We start from the raw sequence: 19,006 nt of genomic DNA on the forward strand, positions 1-19,006 counted from the left end.
GAAAGCCTCTAGTTCGGACCCGCACATTGGCAGCAGATGTGTGATGGTTGTCTTTCTGAGACCCTGTGACTACTCAGGAATTCGGTCCTTCATCTGTGTTTGGGTAGGACTATTTAGGATCACTACTGCTCACCCTGAATGAGGAAGGCCCTAGAAAATATGGGCTAAACATCGGTAGTCACATTCTCAGCTGGCTGGGAGGCCGCACTCAGCGGATCACCCCTTATGCGTAGAGCCCTGCACGGATGCGGATATCTGCGGATTTATATCTGCGAAGTTACTGTCCTGGTGGATACAAACTGTACGGCAGTGCGGATAATTTTCCAGATAATTTCTAAATAATAACGTTTATTGATTTTCACTCAGGTATGTGCTTGTTTTTGCTCGTGGTTAGGCAACCCTCGACATTCGTATGGGAGAATAGTGATAAATAAAGAGCTGTGAAACCATAAAGCCGTAAATCTGACCTAAGACTAACTGGCTCCTGCCCGCAATTAATGGAAGGAAGGAACAAAGGTCAGTACGACCTTATCTGAACCTATTCAAAATCTTATAACGAGATTAGTACCAAGGAAACTAATGACATACCACAATATTTTGATGTAAATCATCCAACATTCTCAACTGTATGAATGCACAAGGTAAACAATTCACATCACTGAACATTCTAGAATGCAAACATACCTATGAACGTATACAATGCATTACCAACATTAATACAACTCCAAAGTGTACCACAATAATACTGTGAACATTTTACTTTATAGAATATCGTATTTTAATGTACTATGTGTTACTAGGTTTTATCACATCCATATCTTGGAATATTCTAGAATGTTTGGTACAAACACACCCATGAACGTATGCAATGATTTACCAACATGAATTAAAACTCCAAAGTGTACCTCAAGAATGCTATAAACATTTTAAGTATAGAAATTGTATTTTAACAAATTATCTGTTACTCACAAACAGTACACCAGAATTTTAAGTAATGTATACATGTCATAAAATATCGACGCTTGTTTTTTAAACCAGAGGACACATAATATCATTGTATATTTTAATATTATCACTCATATTATGTGGCATTCATCATTAGATTTAGTAATGTTTTTAAATTATATGTTAAGTTAACTTTGGATCTCATGACCAGCTGAGCATGACCTCTGTGAAGGTCGAAACCGGTACTGCATAGTAACGAGACATAATAATGTATTGATTAGGTGGGCGGTACCCATTCTTTGTAATTGTGAAATCCACTGACTCTTATACACACAGCGGGTCGAGTGGTGCAAAACACCCTGCGCTTTCCAGCAGATCCTTTTCAACACCCTTTTCAGTGTGGATAATAAATGGGGACCATCATAGTCTTAGTTTACACTCTATACTTAAGAAAATACAAAATTAGTGCCGTGTCCTTCACATTTTGTTAGAGAAGGAGATGGGGTACAATTTTGAGGATACTTTCTCAATAACGGGTCTAAATGATATCACGCTTTTCCAAACACGAGAACACTGGTATTTCCAACATTAAAGTTATTAAGTTCTCAATGTCTATTCCGGGTTCCATCACAACCGCTATAAATCACACAGGTAAAGAAAAAAGCACATGAATAACTTTTAAATTGAAAATGAGAAACAAATATGTCAAACTGCAAACAGACCTGGGTTTAGGATTACCTCCAACCAACCCTGCATTTTAAGAAGCAAAGATGGAAATTACGAAGTTGTCGGGAAATCATTGACTGAAACGCACAGTGCCCCACGTTCAATCCTACTTTTATCATCTAAATCCATTTCTACTTTTTTATAGGTACACTACAGGTCGTAGTACTGATGTCACGAGCACCGTCAATCCACTGTGTATGACGACATGCATAAAAACTAATGTCCAATAACAAGTAACTGTGGGCGTGGGACCGCAACTCACCACGGACTGCCTGCTCAAACATTTCTCCCGCGCGCTGTTACTCTCCGCCTCTGCATCATCTGAAAGATTCTATTTGAACAATCAGTTCTTAGTTCAGGCCTAGGCGCACTGGTGGCTAAGCGCAGAAGCGGGTCGAACCCATGCTGTCTGAAAGAGATCTCACGAGTGTACAATTAAGCACCAACATGTCAGGTGCAAAGAGAGTAAGACTGGCTTGGGTTGACGCTTCCTGCAGCTGTAGACCGACATGAAACTGTGCTCCAGGGCCGTGTAATTAAGCTCTCTACTAAATCCTTACCCAGGCCAGTTGTCGCTGGCCTGTCGTGCGTGCAACGTAGCCGGGAACACTAATTTAAATTTCTTATGGAGGGAGCTATGGACATACTAAAGGGTGACAAAAATGTGCTATACAGGTTCCTTTAGCATGTATTTAATAAGACACATCCTAGGGCTTCGGAATAATGGCGTAATAACCAGAGAAACATGCTACAGAGGGACATCTCAACTAGTTTCAACTGCATTACATTGTATTATTTACTCGACTCTCTGATGTTAGCAATATTGTACCAAATGCAGTATGTTCAGTAGTCTACAGATACAGGTGAAGACCGATAAACTGAAGTCAATATTTAGACAAAATTGCATTGGTGCATACTTACCCGAAAAGGTTCATAAAAGAAATCTTCTACACCTTGTGTTAATCCCACTACCAAGCCATAAGGATTGCCGATTACATCCAGACCAAGGACTAAAACGTATAATTGTTTCAAAGCCTGGCCCCGGTAGTGCTGAAGAGCTTCTGAAACCAGCTGCTGATATGTTAAGAAAGTGTTCCTTCGCTCGAAATAGGCCAATCTAAAATTAAAGCACATGGACAATATTATGCTAAATTAATGGCAACTTCTGTTAATGGTAAATTAATAAAGCCATGTATGTTATATTATCACAGTAAGTTACAACACAGTTTTCACAAGAATTTGATAAAATGTTCAAACAAATGTAATAGCAGCTTTCTTTCACCATAACCAGTCTTGTGGTTTGCTAATACAGGAATGCAAAGGTACAACACATTCCAATATCTGCAGAAGCAATATCTGTCATAAAGTCATTGTGCTCATTTGAAAGGGCTGATCACTGGATTGGATTTATCACGCTCATATTGCTCTTACCAAATTTCAATCTTGAATGAAAATGAAAAAGAAAACCTACAACCTGTTTTCCAGTCTTTGACCGGGTCAGGGATGTGATGAATGAACCAGATATAGGCTATTATTACAATGGGGTCGCCACTCCCAAGGTGATATTAATGATTGATAAATGCTATGAAATGAGGATGGAGAGTGTTGCTGGAATGAAAGATGACAGGGAAAACCAGAGTACCCGGAGAAAAACCTGTCCCGCCTCCGCTTTGTCCAGCACAAATCTCACATGGAGTGACCGGGATTTGAACCACAGTATCCAGCGGTGAGAGGCCGACGTGCTGCCGTCTGAGCCACGGAGGCTCCTTCAATCTTGAATATGGATCATATTTATGCTAAGCAAAGATCTTATCATTCTTTCCAGATGTTTATAGCCATTATATAAACAAATATACAAGTATACATCCCAGTATGAGCGCCCGCAGGATCTTTTCTGGGGGAAGGCATTAACAATTTTCTTGAATATAAAAACCAATATAATGTCAACAACATTAAACTGTTTACAGAAATTTCCGGTTATAACAGATGCTAGATGACTGTCAGTAAGTTCAGTTTATGAAATAATCTGGTATGATATTAAATAATTAAACAGCAACCTTTTTAGAATTCCAGGGGAGGGGGCAAGGGGAGGGGGCAAGCTTGCCCCCTCCCCTTGCGGGCGCCCAAGGATCCCAGAAAAACTGCAAAGAGACTTGGGTTTAGGATTACCTCCAACCAACCCTGCATTTTAAGAAGCAAAGATGGAAATAACGTGGTTGTCGGGAAATCATTGACTGAAACACACAGTGCCCCATGTTCAATCCTCCCTAACTCCTATTATACATGATTGATAGACCTGTTGAAGGTCACCATCATAGGCAGCCTTAAACCATACAAAGTGTAGGTGATTGCATCATAGAACAAGTTGCAGGGCTTATTGTAACAAGTCACGACAGCATGATTCATGAGTAATTTTGTTGTACAAATTCAAACATGGACATGAAATCACAGGGAGAATATAATTGCAATGTGGTAAGGGCATTGGAGGTGTAGACTCAACCTCCAAAAGGACAAAAAAAAAGGAGGGGCACAAAGATGAAAGATATATACAAAAACAATGATACATAAATATCAAAGATAAAATTCTAAAAGAATTTAATTGTATAAAGTCCACCTGTTCAATACACATCTGCCATTTGATAAATGGTCTGTCTAAAAAGCTACATAAGACATGTTTCGATATAGCCTTAGACGTCTCATCAGCTAAAATAACACAAAGATGAAAGACATACAAAAACAGTGATGCATAAAAATCTTGAGATAAAATACAATCAACAAATGCAATGAAAATCTGAGTACAAAATGTACATAGCTTTAATCTTGGATGAATTTAGTTGTAATAGGCGTGGGTCCAACCATATTTAATACAACTATTGTAGGCTGGAGGAAATACTTAAAATTGTGAAGACTGTTAAATGTTGTTCTATTTGTTATGCTTCAGGAAACAGAGTGAAGTTTTAAGAATCTGTTACATTTCTTCATGGAGAATACAAGTATAGCCAGGATGTAAGAAAGGAAACTAAAAGGCGAGTGTGAGAACAAAAAAATGAAGTAGAAGATAATATGAAGAGTCTCAAAATATTACTCACTTCCTTTTTCCTCCAGCCTTGTGCTTGAATAGATCATGTTGGGTTGGTGTTGACCTCCACACTGACTGGCAACCGTTCTGACGTTGTGTTGGGTGGGGGAAACAGCAGGTGAGGGGAGGGAGAGTGAGTGGAAGGCTGGGAGGACGGAGCAGTAATGCGTGTTGTGACAGACTTAATTGTGCTTTGCTTCAGATCTTTCTCAATTATTGTGTCAACCAGAATGTTAGTTTTCCTTGGATTTCATTAAGATTATGTATGGGATTGGATTTTTGATTGAGGTTTATATAAATATTTTCTAAAATGTTTAATAAAGTTTCCTTTTTGGTTATATGTAGGATATCTAGATCTTTATCTATGGTGGAGAATGGGTGATTGTGATATTTCATGTGTTCACTCATAGCAGAAAATCTTCTGTATTTAGCTTCATTAAAATGTTTTTTTTGTAGTGGATTTGAAAGTTCCTCCCAGTTTGTCCGACATAACTGGTGTCGCACTGGTTATGTGTCAACTTGTAGACCCCTAATAGCAAATGTTTGTCAGATTTGTTAAGTGTGTTGGTGTTACAGAAAAGTTTAGAAGTTCTAAAAGCGACATTGAGGTTCTGTGGTTTAAAAAAAATTTTTTTTTAATGTTTGAGATTTGGTATAGGTTATTGCTGTTGAAAGTGAAGGTGACAAAGTCAGTATTCTCTTTCTTTTACTTTTTAAGCGTGGTGGTGGTTTTATTTTTTATCTTATTGAGAATTCTGCCAACAAAATTGCTATTAAACCCATTAAGGTGTGCTAAAGTGTGGATGGTGTTAATTTCTTTCTTATAAGCTTTCTTGGACATAGGAATGTTCAAGTCTCTATACGTCATACTATAAAAAGAGGCCTTTCTGTGAGAGCCAGGCTGCAGTGAATCTTGTCTGATCATGTTGGCTGTCTGGGTGGGTTTTCTGAAGATTTCAAATTTTAGATGGTTGTCTTAAGTATTATTACAATATTATAAGTCCACCTGTTCAATACAATACAATATGATCCACTATTTCATATGGTCAAATATTTTTTATATACATAATACATAAAAGTCAAAGGTACATGTTTCACCCTCCTTACGGGCATCATCAGCCTATATCAATCTTAAAATAATACATATACTTATAAATTATAGGTATATAGGTATATATTTTAGATGGTTGTCGCTCCTCCTAATTTAAAGATCTAGAAAATTTAAAGATCAATCTGTTTCAGATTCAACTTTGAATTTTATGTCGGGGTCACAAGTATTTAGCTTATTAAGGAGGGTTGTACTGTCAGTGATACGCTGATCAATAATGGTGAAAATATCATCTATATATCTCGTGCAATGCAATATACTCGGTGAATTGTTGAGTATCTTGGTTTTTTCCAGATTGTCTATATACATTTTTGCCAAAATTCCAGAAATAGGGGATCCCACAGGGAGTCCTTTTTGTAGATAACTTGTGTTATTAAATGTAAAATAATTATTATTGAGAACGAACTTCAGAATATGTAAAAATTCTTCTATTTAGTTTATTTAAAAGGTTATGTTTGATTAGGTTATCTTCAACTAGGTTAATGGTTTCAGTTATGGGAATGTTAGTGTACATATTCGTAATATCGAACGAGTGCATAGCGTGATTTGGATTTAAGTTTATTTGTGATGTTACTAAATTCTACGGAATTTTTGAAAGAGATTCTACTGGAAAATGTGTAATATTTAGCCAAGAATTTTTGTATGAAATGAGAAACATTGTAAGTAGGACTACTTTTGAAATTAATGATTGGCCTGATTGGAACATTGGTTTTATGAATCTTTGGTAAAGATCTAGCAGTGAAGAGTTCGGGATTCATTAAAATAAGTTTGGAGATTTGTTGTTCATTGAAAAGGATTACAATATCACTTCAAATTCCTTTAAGGCTATTTTGAATTTAATTTTTTTGCTAGTGGCTTTACGTAGCACCGACACAGATAGGTCTTATGGCGATGATGGGAGAGGAAAGGGCTAGAAGTTGGAAGGAAGCAGCCATGACCTTAATTAAGGTACAGCCCCAGCATTTGCCTGGTGTGAAAATGGGAAACTTGAATTTTATTGGTGGGATCTTTAGTTATGACGGCGAAACTCTTATCAGAAAAGAAGTGTTCTGTTTTACTGATCTAATCATACTTATTCATTAGAACCGCGATGTTTTCCTTATCTGCCTTTGTAGCTATTACGTCATTATTTTTTATTTCAATTTTAAGATGTGTTTAGTTTGGATGCTGGTTTTTACGCATGTTTTTCTGTGAACGAATTCTGCATTTTTTTCTTTATTTCATATCTAATTTCATCTTGTTTTTCATACGATAACTTGCTGATGGCCAATTCCGATTCTGCTACAGTGTTGATTATTTTGCTTTTTGTTAGGAATGTTGACCCAGTTATGTTTTGGTCCCTTGCTGAGGATCTCTAACTGTTGAAAAACATAAACATGATAGGTTAATATGGTTGTTTGATCCGTACTGACTAGTCTGAATGTATTACAGAACTATTTAAAATAGTTTTATATGAATCCACCTTGTCAATACACTTATTAATGAAAGAAAACTATTTATTTAACCACACATGTTTCGGAAAGTCAACCATTCCCTTCATCAGTGGTCAGTTCAAAGAATAAAACAATATAACACAATCTTTTGTTTTTACAATTCAAAGAAGTATTGTGTCCTAATAGACCATATCAATGAATAAAGAAAACTTATGAAATATTATAAAAATGATCAATACATAAAATTTTGTTGAACTGAATGAGAATATTTATATAAATTTAAGATCTTCAAGTTTTTCTTCTTTTATCCTTCTTTTCTCTAAGTCGATCTCATTCAAATCTAAATTTGTGAGATTCATTACTGGCGAATACAATTCGTAGTTGACTTCTTGTTCATGTTGGGGAGTGTGAACGTTTTTGAAAAGGATGCCGAATTGTTGGCTTTCAAATTTATTAGCTTTTTATGCAGTGTCATGTTTTATTGAAATGATCTGAAATAGCCTCAGATTAATATCCTATTTCAATTGGGCTAAGGAGAGAGGTGCCGCTAAATGAGTGTCATACAGTACAAATACATTCTCCAAGCCTTAGGCTATTCACCACTACACATGGGAGGGTAGGGGTACCAGATCCATAATAGACTATATCTTAACTGACTTCGATTTCAGGAAATCAGTTAGGAATGTACAGGCTTTTTCGGAGATTTTTTGATGATACAGACCACTATATGACCTGTAGTGAACTAAGTATCTCTAGACTTTGGATAGAGAAAGTGAAATCTGTCTGCAAACGAATAAGGGTAGAAAATATCCAGGATGAGGAAATTAGACAGAAGTACATGGATATGATTAGTGAGAAGTTCCAAACAGTGGACAGTAAGCAGGTTCAGGACAAAGAAAGAGAATAGGTGGCATACAAGGATGCTGCAGTGGAAACAGCAAGGGAATGCCTAGGAACAACTGTGTGTAAAGATGGGAAAAAGCAAATACCTTGGTGGAACAATGAAGTGAGAGCAGCTTGTAAATGTAAAAAGAAGGCTTATCAGAAATGACTCAAAACAAGGGCTGATGCAGACAGGGAATTTTACATAGATGAAAGAAACAGAGCAAAACAAATAGTTGTTGATTCCAATAAGAAGTTGTGGGAAGATTTTGGTAATAACCTGGAAAGGCTAGGTCAAGCAGCAGGGAAACCTTTCTAGACAGTAATAAAGAATCAGGAAGGGAGGGTAAAGAGGTAATGAACAGTGTTTTGGGTAATTCAGGTGAACTCATAATAGATCCCAGGGAATAACTGGACAGGTGGAGGAAATATTTTGAAAATCTTCATGGTGGTGTTGCGGGATTTTTGAATTTTTAGAAGACAACATAATAGAGAATGTCAATAAATTTGATAATATACTGTTTTGGTCTAGGTACGTGGATGACACATTTGTAATTCTGGACGAACGTGTCATGGACGCGACTGATACTCTCGATAGTCTCAATAGTATTGACCCCACATATAAATTTTACTCTGGAACCAGAAAAGAATAAGTCAATCAATTTTTTGGACTTTAACAGACTCAATTCCTCTTTTACATACAGTATTTTTAGAGAGCCTCCACAAACAGCTGTTACCATACGGCAGGATTCGGAGCACCCACAGAATAAAAAAAAAACGCCACATACAATAGTCTGGTAGAACGAGCTTTTAGGATCCCCATGACAAAGGCTAATTTGAACAAGGAGTTGAATATCATCTGTTCAATATCTAAGGCTAATGGCTTTAAAGAAGACTTTATCGAATGTATAATCAACAAGATTAAGCATCACTCACGAACCACGTTACTTAAAGATAAACCTCATCAAAAGGCTTTTGCAACATTTACTTTTAATAAGGATATATATAGGTTTAATAATATTTTCAAAAAGCTTAATGTCAAGGTTTCATTTCGTGCTGATAATAGTAACACTGAAGTATTGCATAATAGATCCAATCGTTATTCCAAATTGTGTGTATTGGAACCTTTCCCACCGTCACCCATGACTCATGGGACCATGTGACAACAAACCAACCCTTTCGGGTCACGAACACATGGGACCATGCTCCACGGAAGTCGATAGTCAAGGGATCTTTTTGGTCTGTGCCGATTTCTCCTCATTGGGATTGTATACTTAATCCACTCACATGAAAAGTTATCGACCATTCGACTCAGCTAGATCAAAGCTACTCTCCCGTTCCTGAGGTCTGAACCCGGACTCCTCAGGGCCGAAGAACGTTCGCGGCAAATAGAGGCTATCAAACATAAACTACCTTAAAGGCCTACAATGAACGGAAGAGGATTTTTGGATGCTCGTTTTTCGGCAAAGAATAAGCACAAATAAGTTTTCCAAATTTACTAAGGCGCTCGTTGAAATCTACACATACACTATGACATCCTTGGTAAACTAATATAAATTGACAAGTTGAATACAAATACTTAGCAACGGTAAAATCCGTGCTACCATCCATCAGCTAAACTTCATCCACATTCCATAAGAATATTTATGTGGATGACCACAGTTCCTAAGGATATTTCAAATGCAAGAATACTTCCATCCGAACTAACAAGCTGATGGATACCTGATTTGACATACACAGAAAAATATACATCCCCGAGGGATGACCAATCTCGTTGACATACTACGTTCATACCATCGGTTTTGTCTGTCTATCTCCCGTTGGATATCAAAACTGTTGAGTGTTACACAAACAAAATATAACACAGATTACCTATTTACAGTTACAATTCGAACCATTTTCCTCCAAATATCAGTATTCCCTGGGACCGAATCCCATATCATGAAGTTAAAATTTACTTACACTAATTCAACTACCCCGGAGTGGTCATTTTATCTTATATCTACCGCCACCAAATATCTATACGTGAATAAAAAGTATACTGGAGAAATAAACATATGTTTACGTAAACCATGGAAAAGACAATAATATTGCGCGTCTCCACCAATTGGAAGACAAATGAAATAAAAATCACACGAACACAGGCTCGACAACGAACCCGTCACTTCCAACAACTACCAGTGAAATTTCACGAAGTCTAAACTCGCCCAGAACAGTACATAACATAAAACAAGATCACACTCTGAAAAGGAACACACATTATACAACAACACAAAGTATAAATGGCTGTATTTCATCTCGTAGCGCCCGCTACTTGAGCGAGCTATCGGTCCCTTCTGTGCTCTATTGAGGTTCGAACCTGAGACTCTGGTCGTCTCCATCAGGGACACTGAAATAAAAACCCTAATTAACCTAATCATGTCATTGACAGTCGTAAAAATATTCTACATTGCTTTCGGGTCATGGCTCACGGACTGGGTGTGGTGGTTACATCAATATTCTGTCCCTCTTCTCACAGAAAACTGCAACGTTTTAAAAGAAACATTCTCTGGCGAGGCAAGTTCTCTAAGCTGCTTCACACTCTGACCTGCCCCCTTGGGCAATAACTTACTGCTTGTCAAAGCTCCCTTCCACAACACGGGCGAAAGGACATTTAGCACGCACAATAGCGGCAGTCACAGGGTCGATAAAACCATACAATTGAGCTAATGCAGGGTACACCTGCTCGAATTAACTCATACTATCATTATGATCCAACAATACACTTCTCAAATTAAGCAGCCATATTATCGCAAAATTCCCTAATTTTGCCAGGAGTCTGGAGTTCAACCACACATTTCTTCCCGTAGCCTTCATCGTACATTCGTCAGCCTTTACCAAAGAGCAATGTCTCCTAATCTCTCCCCTTAGAGGCGAGATTGTGTACCTGTCAGATACTACCCTATTGTTCGAGATCTATCGGTATCAAATCACCGATCAAAATACTTTAAGAAATTAATAATAGTAATAATAATAATAATAATAATAATAATAATAATAATAATAATAATAATAATAATAATCCACTAATCTGTTGCTTAAAATGTATCGGTATAAAACACTGATCAAGTTACATTAAGAAAATAATAATAATAATAATAATAATAATAATAATAATAATAATAATAATCCACTAATCTGTTGCTTAAAATGTATCGGTATAAAACACTGATCAAGTTACATTAAGAAAATAATAATAATAATAATAATAATAATAATAATAATAATAATAATAATAATAATAATAATAATAATAATAATATTCAGACATGATCAAACTCAACTAGAAAAATCTCTACTTTATTAGCCTAGCTAATGTGTAGGGTGGGCCAGGTTTGAACCTCCGCACGTATTTTCTCGAACGTCTTCAGTTACAGCCAAACTTATACACTAGCATGCAAAAACAAACTACTGTCTCTACTTTTATGAATTGAGTGCTGTCACTATCCCACATTAACTTCTGTATAGGCACATGTTAATGATACTGACACCTACTAATCCCTGCTCGTATTATGCAGTCACGCAGATGAAATTATGGCATTAACCTGGCCAAATTTCTATTCATTTCTCCCCCCTCAAATCTTTCTCAGCACTCATGACAAAATATATAATATAGCATGCGCATGCAGCTTCTAAAAGGGGTCCCAAACTCTATACATCCTTCCTGGTTCACTTCCTTCCCATATCTACTTACAAAAAACAAATTAAACAAGGGTCATCCGACCACTCCAGGTAATTAACCTATCAATTAACTCATCATTAACCCTATCCTTACAGTAACTCTATTTACAAGGGGAAATACTAACATTGGAAGAAAATAGCTCAATACTAAACAGTTTATGATGTTTTCTGGCCCCCGCCCGAAGTTTTCAGGGGCCTGCCATCGGTGCTCACTCCATGTCGCTGGCTCGTGCAGTCCTTGGTTCTAGGAGTGTGATGACTTTGCTGGAGTAATCCATCTTCCTGGTAAACAAATCACTGCAATTATATTTACACAATCTTGCACACTTGTTGATCACTCGACACCATCCAACTTCCCCTCTATCGTTCTAGACCGATGCTAGTTACGTGATGCTAATTATTATGGATATCTCAGCTAGTCTATTTCGTTAAATCAGGCGAGCTGTAAATTCATGGTCTCCTCCTTCCCAAGTCTATCGCCTCCTACGTCCGTGACTTATATCAACCGTCCTTTTCTTACTTTCTTGTCTCGATTAAATCAGATCCTGTACTTATCATTCCCCTTTACTTGGTGTTATAATCTGTTCCGGAAATCCTGCTCTCAATGTTACATGGATTTAAACTGATAGTATTTCTTCACACGATCTGATTTTCTTTTGAAACAAAGTTTACCAAATCCCAAAGTTAGACTCCTCGAAAAATGAGCCCCCTTACTGCTATAGTCATCAACCTCACGATGAGCGTTCTCCGTCTAGAGTTCGTTCCCCCACGACGTACTCACCCTTTCGCAGTCACTACCTACGACATACTGATAAATATTCAGAGTTTACTTCGCGATCGGATGTCGCACAAATACCTTTGTCATATAGTTACATTTCCTACTATTGCTGCACACTGGAAAACACTTTTAAAACTTCACTCCCGTTTATTTGTGTCAGTTATTCAGACAAAGAAGAGGTAGACCTTGCTCGCGGACCGCACGTAGTTCCACCTTCTGAAGCTCGTTTTCGACTACTCCCCCCTCGAGAAACTGCAACCACTTATAGCCAAACCGGGAATAGGGGTGGCTAGCGTGTCCTTCCCCCACTCTGATTCTGGCCTTTCCTGGATAAACCAGCCTGTCGAAATTAGCAATACGCTAGACTGTGTGACTTGGTTATGCACAAGTACACTATGATATGCGGAGTTGAATATGTTCGGCGGATCTGCCGTAATTAATTAATAACATCGGAGGGGAAGTGGTGAATCCCCAAAAGCATCTGGTTTCAGCCATCGCGTCCGTACACTATGGGTATTATATAAGTTGTTTACCAACGCCTTTCGCTTGGAGAGTATTTTCTACCAGAACTCCTGACTTTATAATTCCACCAAAATTCAGCACACTACTCTAACGGGTGCAGTATTGTTAATTAAGCCTTATTTATGCCGAAAATGCATTAAAATTTGCCCAATTGCTTTGGCATCGCTGTATGCTGGCATATGTTTTCCAATATGGAGTCGCTAAATAGTGTTCTTCTCCTGCTTCTTCTATGACGTGTGCCTAGTTCGGGGATTCTTTAAGCCACCCAGTGGGCGGGTGAAGGCGCCTCTCTGGCGGGCTTCGTATTGCGCAACCTGACGATACCCCCAGCATCCACACAAAGAAAGCTTGCTGCCAGCTTCCTTACCAAGCATATCACTTGAAATAAATACTAATTGTGCCGGTACGGTCACAGTATATAGGTTTCGATGTAACGATTGTGGCTGCACGTATCTGAGTCAAACAGGACGCAATTTCAAAATTAGATGTACAGAACATGTTAAGGCTGAAAAGTATAACAAGTTTTCTGCTGTAGCCCAGCACATACATGAACTAAAACATAAATTCACAACTATAGAGCAAGACATAGAGATCTTGGAGATTTTAGATAAGGGGAGTTTGCTTGATGTTACAGAATGTTGCTATATACACTTGGAACAATACTTCAATCCAAACCTTAACTTAAATGAGATTTCTGAAAAATCAAAACTTCTATTTGATTTTCTTATTGCATTTTTTAAAAACGTACAAGTTCCAGTCAATAGTTCGGTTTTTTCATGCCATGCGAAACAGTTTTGCTTGTTATTCCTTGCTTCCACCACGCTCCCCAGATCCCCCTCACACTGGCGCTCCTCAGGCTCTCCTCTCACTTATCCCTATTCCTCCTCTCCTGTCCTAACCCACTCTGGTCACTTGAACTCAATCATATCACTGCTATAGTGCTTCATTACGCTTGGCTCATTCCGCAACATTGAGGTGAGTCATGTAAATATTTACGTTATTGGACACGATTTTATGTCTTGGCTTCCCTCTGAGACGTTATAACTATTATATTTGTTATTATCCACAGGTTCCACATTTGAACTGGGAAATGTAGTTCTTGTTAATAGCTTAAGGACTTTATTTGTATGTTTCCACCTCATCAGGCTCATTTCACTGAACAATACTGTCAAAAAGGACATAACATAACTTCCTGGAATCTGTGTTTATGATTGCACTATATGCAGAATTACAGAGTGTATTTAATTAAGCACAAAGAGTTTTATGAATGGAACTATTCTAATAACTTTTGTGTGTGAATTTTAATTTGAATTCACCTTAAAACTACAATAATCACAGCAAACCTGATTGCATATGGTTTTAATAATTTGGTACAACAGACCAGCAAGTCTTCAACTTGTTAAGAAAGGAAGGACAAATACTGCATCTTTTTAAATATATATTTATTTTAATTGTAATATTATAAGATCTTAATTTGTGATAATGTTGATAATATTTAAATAATTGCCCGTTTTCCTATGCCTCTGTTCAGCTGATGATGACGCAGTATAGCATCGAAACTAGTTCTGAATAAACATAATATGTTGTAATTACATCTACATAACAAACTGTATGGTATTAAATAAGGTGCACCATAAAACTTTTGAAAGCTTTGTACCTTCTGATTGGACAAAAGCAGTAATTGCACTTATCTCTAGGCAAGGAAACGGGAATGATTGCAACAACTATTGAGGTATCTCATTCATTAGTATACCACGCAAAGTATTCATTGGCATCTTGGAAGGGGGGTGCAATCAGTGGTTGAGAGGAAGTTGGATAAAACCTAGTGTGGTTTCAGACTACAGAGGCTGTCAGGATCAGATTTTCAGTATGCACCAGGTAACTGAAAAATGCTACGAGAGGAATAGACAGTTGTGTTTATGTTTTGTAGATCTGGAGAAGGCTTATGACAGGGTACCGAGGGGAAAGACGTTCATCATACTGGGTGACTATGAGATTAAGGGTAGATTATTAAAATCATTCAAAGGCATTTATGTAGACAATTGGGCTGCAGTGAGAATTGACGGTAGAATGAGTTCTTGGTTCAGGGTACTTACAGGGGTTGGGCAAGGCTGTAATCTTTCACCTTTGCTGTTCATAGTTTACATGGATCATCTGCTGAAAGGTATAAAATGGCAGGCAGGGATTTAGTTAGGTGGAAATGTAGTTAGAAGTCTGGTCAATGCTGACGACTTGGTCTTAATGGTAGATTGTGCCAAAAGCCTGCAGTCTAATATCTTGGAACTTGAAAATTGAAAATTGATGTCAGTAGGTAAGAAATTCAACAGAATTGAGTGTCATATTGGTGATACAAAACTGGAACAGGTAGATAATTTCAAGTATTTAGGTTGTGTGTTCTCCCAGGATGGTAATATAGTAAGTGAGATTGAATCAAGGTGCAGCAAAGCTAATGCAGTGAGCTTGCAGTTGCGATCAACAGTATTCTGTAAGAAGGAAGTAAGCTCTCAGACAAAACTATCTTTACATCAGTCTGTTTTCAGACTAACTTTGCTTTAGGGAATGACAGCTGGGTGGGCTCAGGATATCTTATTCATAAATTAGAAGTAATAGAAATGAAAGTAGCGAGATTGATTGCTGGTACAAACAGGTGGGAAAAATGACAGGAGGGTACTCGGAATGAGGAGATAAAGGCTAAGTTAGGAATGAACTTTACAGATGAAGCTGTACGCATAAACCAGCTTTGGTGGTGCGGTCATGTGAGGCGAATGGAAGGAGATAGGTTACCTAGGAGAATAATAGACTCTCTTATGGAGGGTAAGAGAAGTAGAGGGAGACCAAGACGATGATGGTTAGAATCAGTTTCTAATGATTTAAAGGTAAGAGGTATGAAACTAAATGAGTCCACAGCACTAGTTGTAAATAGAGGATTGTGGTGATGTTTAGTAAATTCACAGAGGCTTACAGACTGAACGCTGAAAGGCATAACAGTCTATAATGATGATGTGTGTATGTATGTATGTATGTATGTATGTATGTATGTATGTATGTATGTATGTATGTATGTATGTATGTATGTATGTATGTATGTATGTATGTATGTATGTATGTATGTACAGTTTTGCATTGAGACAAGATTTCATTTTATATAGAAACTTAATTTCTCTTCTTATATGTTATTATGTGTTGGCTTTTGATTGCATTTTTCGTTCCCAACTTGTGCTTTTGCGTTTGTTGAGATTGGCATTTACAAATTTAGGGGTTAAGTAATCTCTGAGACACTGTTTTAAGAAGAATATATTTTTGCTAATTTTAGCAACTTTGATTTTAGTATTTAAAAAACAAATTTGCATTTTTATATGCCTGGTTAGCATTATTACTATTACAAGTAATGAATTTCATTCTGGTTACGTATTGACTTTAAATATCTAAGATCATCATCACCACCACCACCACCATCATTATCAGTTAAGCGTCTCCAGTTTACCAGGTGCGGTGTATGGGTGCTCGCCACTTCAGTCGATTCAGGTACCATTCTTCTTCCTGTACTTGGTTCCAATCAATTCCTCTGTATTCTAGATCTTGTTTGACTTGTTCGATCCATCTCCTTCGAGGTCTGCCTCTATGTCTTTTGCCGTCTAATGTTTTCTCCAACCACTCCTTAGCTACCGAGCAAGAATCCATTCTCATCACATGCCCGTACCATTTCAATCTTGACTGATTATGGCATTACATAATGATTCTCTTATTTGAATCTCTTGGCAAATCCTCTCATTGCGGACCTTATCTCTCCTGGTTTTTTGTAGCAATGTCCATAGGAATTTCGTTTCTGCAGCTTGGACTCTACTTTTATCTCTGGCTGTGATGATAAAAGTTTCAAGGCCATAGGTTGTTATAGGCAAGAAGTAAGCTTGATAAAGTTTTAGTTCGTCTAGTATTGGAATCTGGCTGTCCCAGAGAAGGCTTCTAACCTAATAGTGAAGGACAGCTCCTCTTTGAACTCTGTTTGTGATTTCAGCAATTAATTGGTTATCTTCAGTCAGGACACTACCGAGGTATTGGAAGTGGTTAACTTCTTGCAATTTCTGTCCGTCTACTGTAAGTCTTCACAGTATTTATTATTTTCCACCTAGTCGATACAATGATTGCTTAAGGGAATTTAATGGTTAAAAGTGGTATATGTTTCGTGTATTATCAACATCTTCAGCCACATAACACTGTTTAGATGAAAAATATATAAATTGACAAAGTAATACTTAAGAGGAAGTGTTCTTAATTGTGAATCTTTTTTTTTTTTTTAATGTAATACTGTAAGTCTGTCGCAACACGCATTACTGGTCCGTCCTCCCAGTTTTCCACTCTCTCTCCCTCCCCTCAGCCGCTGTTTACCCCCACCCAACAAAACATCAGAACGGTCGCCCGTCAGTGTGGAGATCAACACCGACCCAACCTGATCTATACAAGCACAGGGCTGGAGGAAAGAGGAAGTGAGTAATATTTTGTGACTCTTCATATTACCTCTTACTTTTATTTCATTTTTCCGCTCTCACACTCGGCTTTTTGTTTCCACTTTTAGATCCTGGCTATACTTGTATTCTCCATGGAGAAATGCAATGGATTTTTAAAATTTCACACCGTTTTCAGAAGCATGACAAATAGAACAACATTTAACAGTCTTCACAATTTTAAGTATTTTCTCCAGCCAACCAATAGTTGTATTAAATACAGTTGGAACCACATCTGTTACAACTAAATACGTCCAAGATTGAAGCTATGTACATTTTAAACAGATTTTTCATTGTATTTGTTGATTGTATTTTATCTCAATTATGTCTTTCTTTTATGTCTTTCATTTTTGTGTTATTTTAGCTGATGATGACATCTAGGCTATGTCGAAATGTGTCCTATGTAGCTTTTTAGACAGACCATTTATCAAATGGCAAACGTGTATTGAACAGGTGGATTTGATACAATTAAATTCTTTTAGAATTTTATCTTAGAAAGTAGAGTACGAGTTATGGTAAAAAAAAAAATATATATATATATGTATAATAGCAGATTTGAAGATCACCTCAAGTTAGTTTTGTTGAATATGGAAGCCATATTCTCCAATTACTTCAGGAAAATGAATGCCAATAAAACTAAGGAAATAGAAATGAAATACGGGCAATAAATTTAACATTCAAAAATCTTGATCTTGAAGAGGTGAACAACTTTTTACCTGGGCAGTGACTTTACATCTGATGGGAGAAGCAAGGCTGATATTACTAGCCTAATCTCCTATTAAGTAACGGTTCAAGTACTGAGGTCAAGAAAAAGTTCCTTTAAACATCCATTTGGAGTATAACTTTGTATGACTGAGAGACTTAGATGGTGAAGAAATACGAATAGTGTAGGCTTGAAGCTATGAAAAAATAATGTTCGTTGAAGGTGCAGCCAAGTAGGACATGGAGGCATGGAGGAATCTTCCTGACCATAGTAGCAGGACATACAAAGAAAAAAAAGTAGAGGAAGAACAAGATCATTTTATATATCCAACAAATTCAAAAAGATATTGGCTGCACAAGCTATCAAGATACAAAATTACTTGGTCAATGCAGAAATGCATGGAGGATGCCTAACTTTGACCCAGCTCCTGCAAAGCAACCTTTGGGTTTGCAACTGAATGATGATGATGATGATGATGATGATGATGATGATGATGATGTGTCTTTTGCAACTTGTGAGGAAGCAAACAGCCTCATTTAGCAAATTAATTATTTCTCTCTGTAATTTAAAAAAGTATATTTTGTTGTCAGGAAATAATATAAAAAACA

At 37.2% G+C, this 19,006-nt stretch overlaps 1 protein-coding gene across 1 annotated transcript in view; it reads right to left on the reverse strand.

Annotated features, from left to right (window-relative positions):
* Nucleotides 1-19,006, reverse strand: part of LOC136885511 (intermembrane lipid transfer protein Vps13) — a 1,358,975-nt gene that overhangs the window by 109,982 nt on the left and 1,229,987 nt on the right. Inside the window, exon 58 of the mRNA XM_067158109.2 lies at nucleotides 2,593-2,788. Coding sequence (XP_067014210.2) covers nucleotides 2,593-2,788 — 196 coding nt within the window. The remainder of the gene's footprint in view (nucleotides 1-2,592; nucleotides 2,789-19,006) is intronic.

The sequence above is a fragment of the Anabrus simplex genome, chromosome 1 (genome assembly GCF_040414725.1).
Source record: "Anabrus simplex isolate iqAnaSimp1 chromosome 1, ASM4041472v1, whole genome shotgun sequence".
In the NCBI taxonomy this organism is placed as follows: Eukaryota; Metazoa; Arthropoda; class Insecta; order Orthoptera; family Tettigoniidae; genus Anabrus; species Anabrus simplex.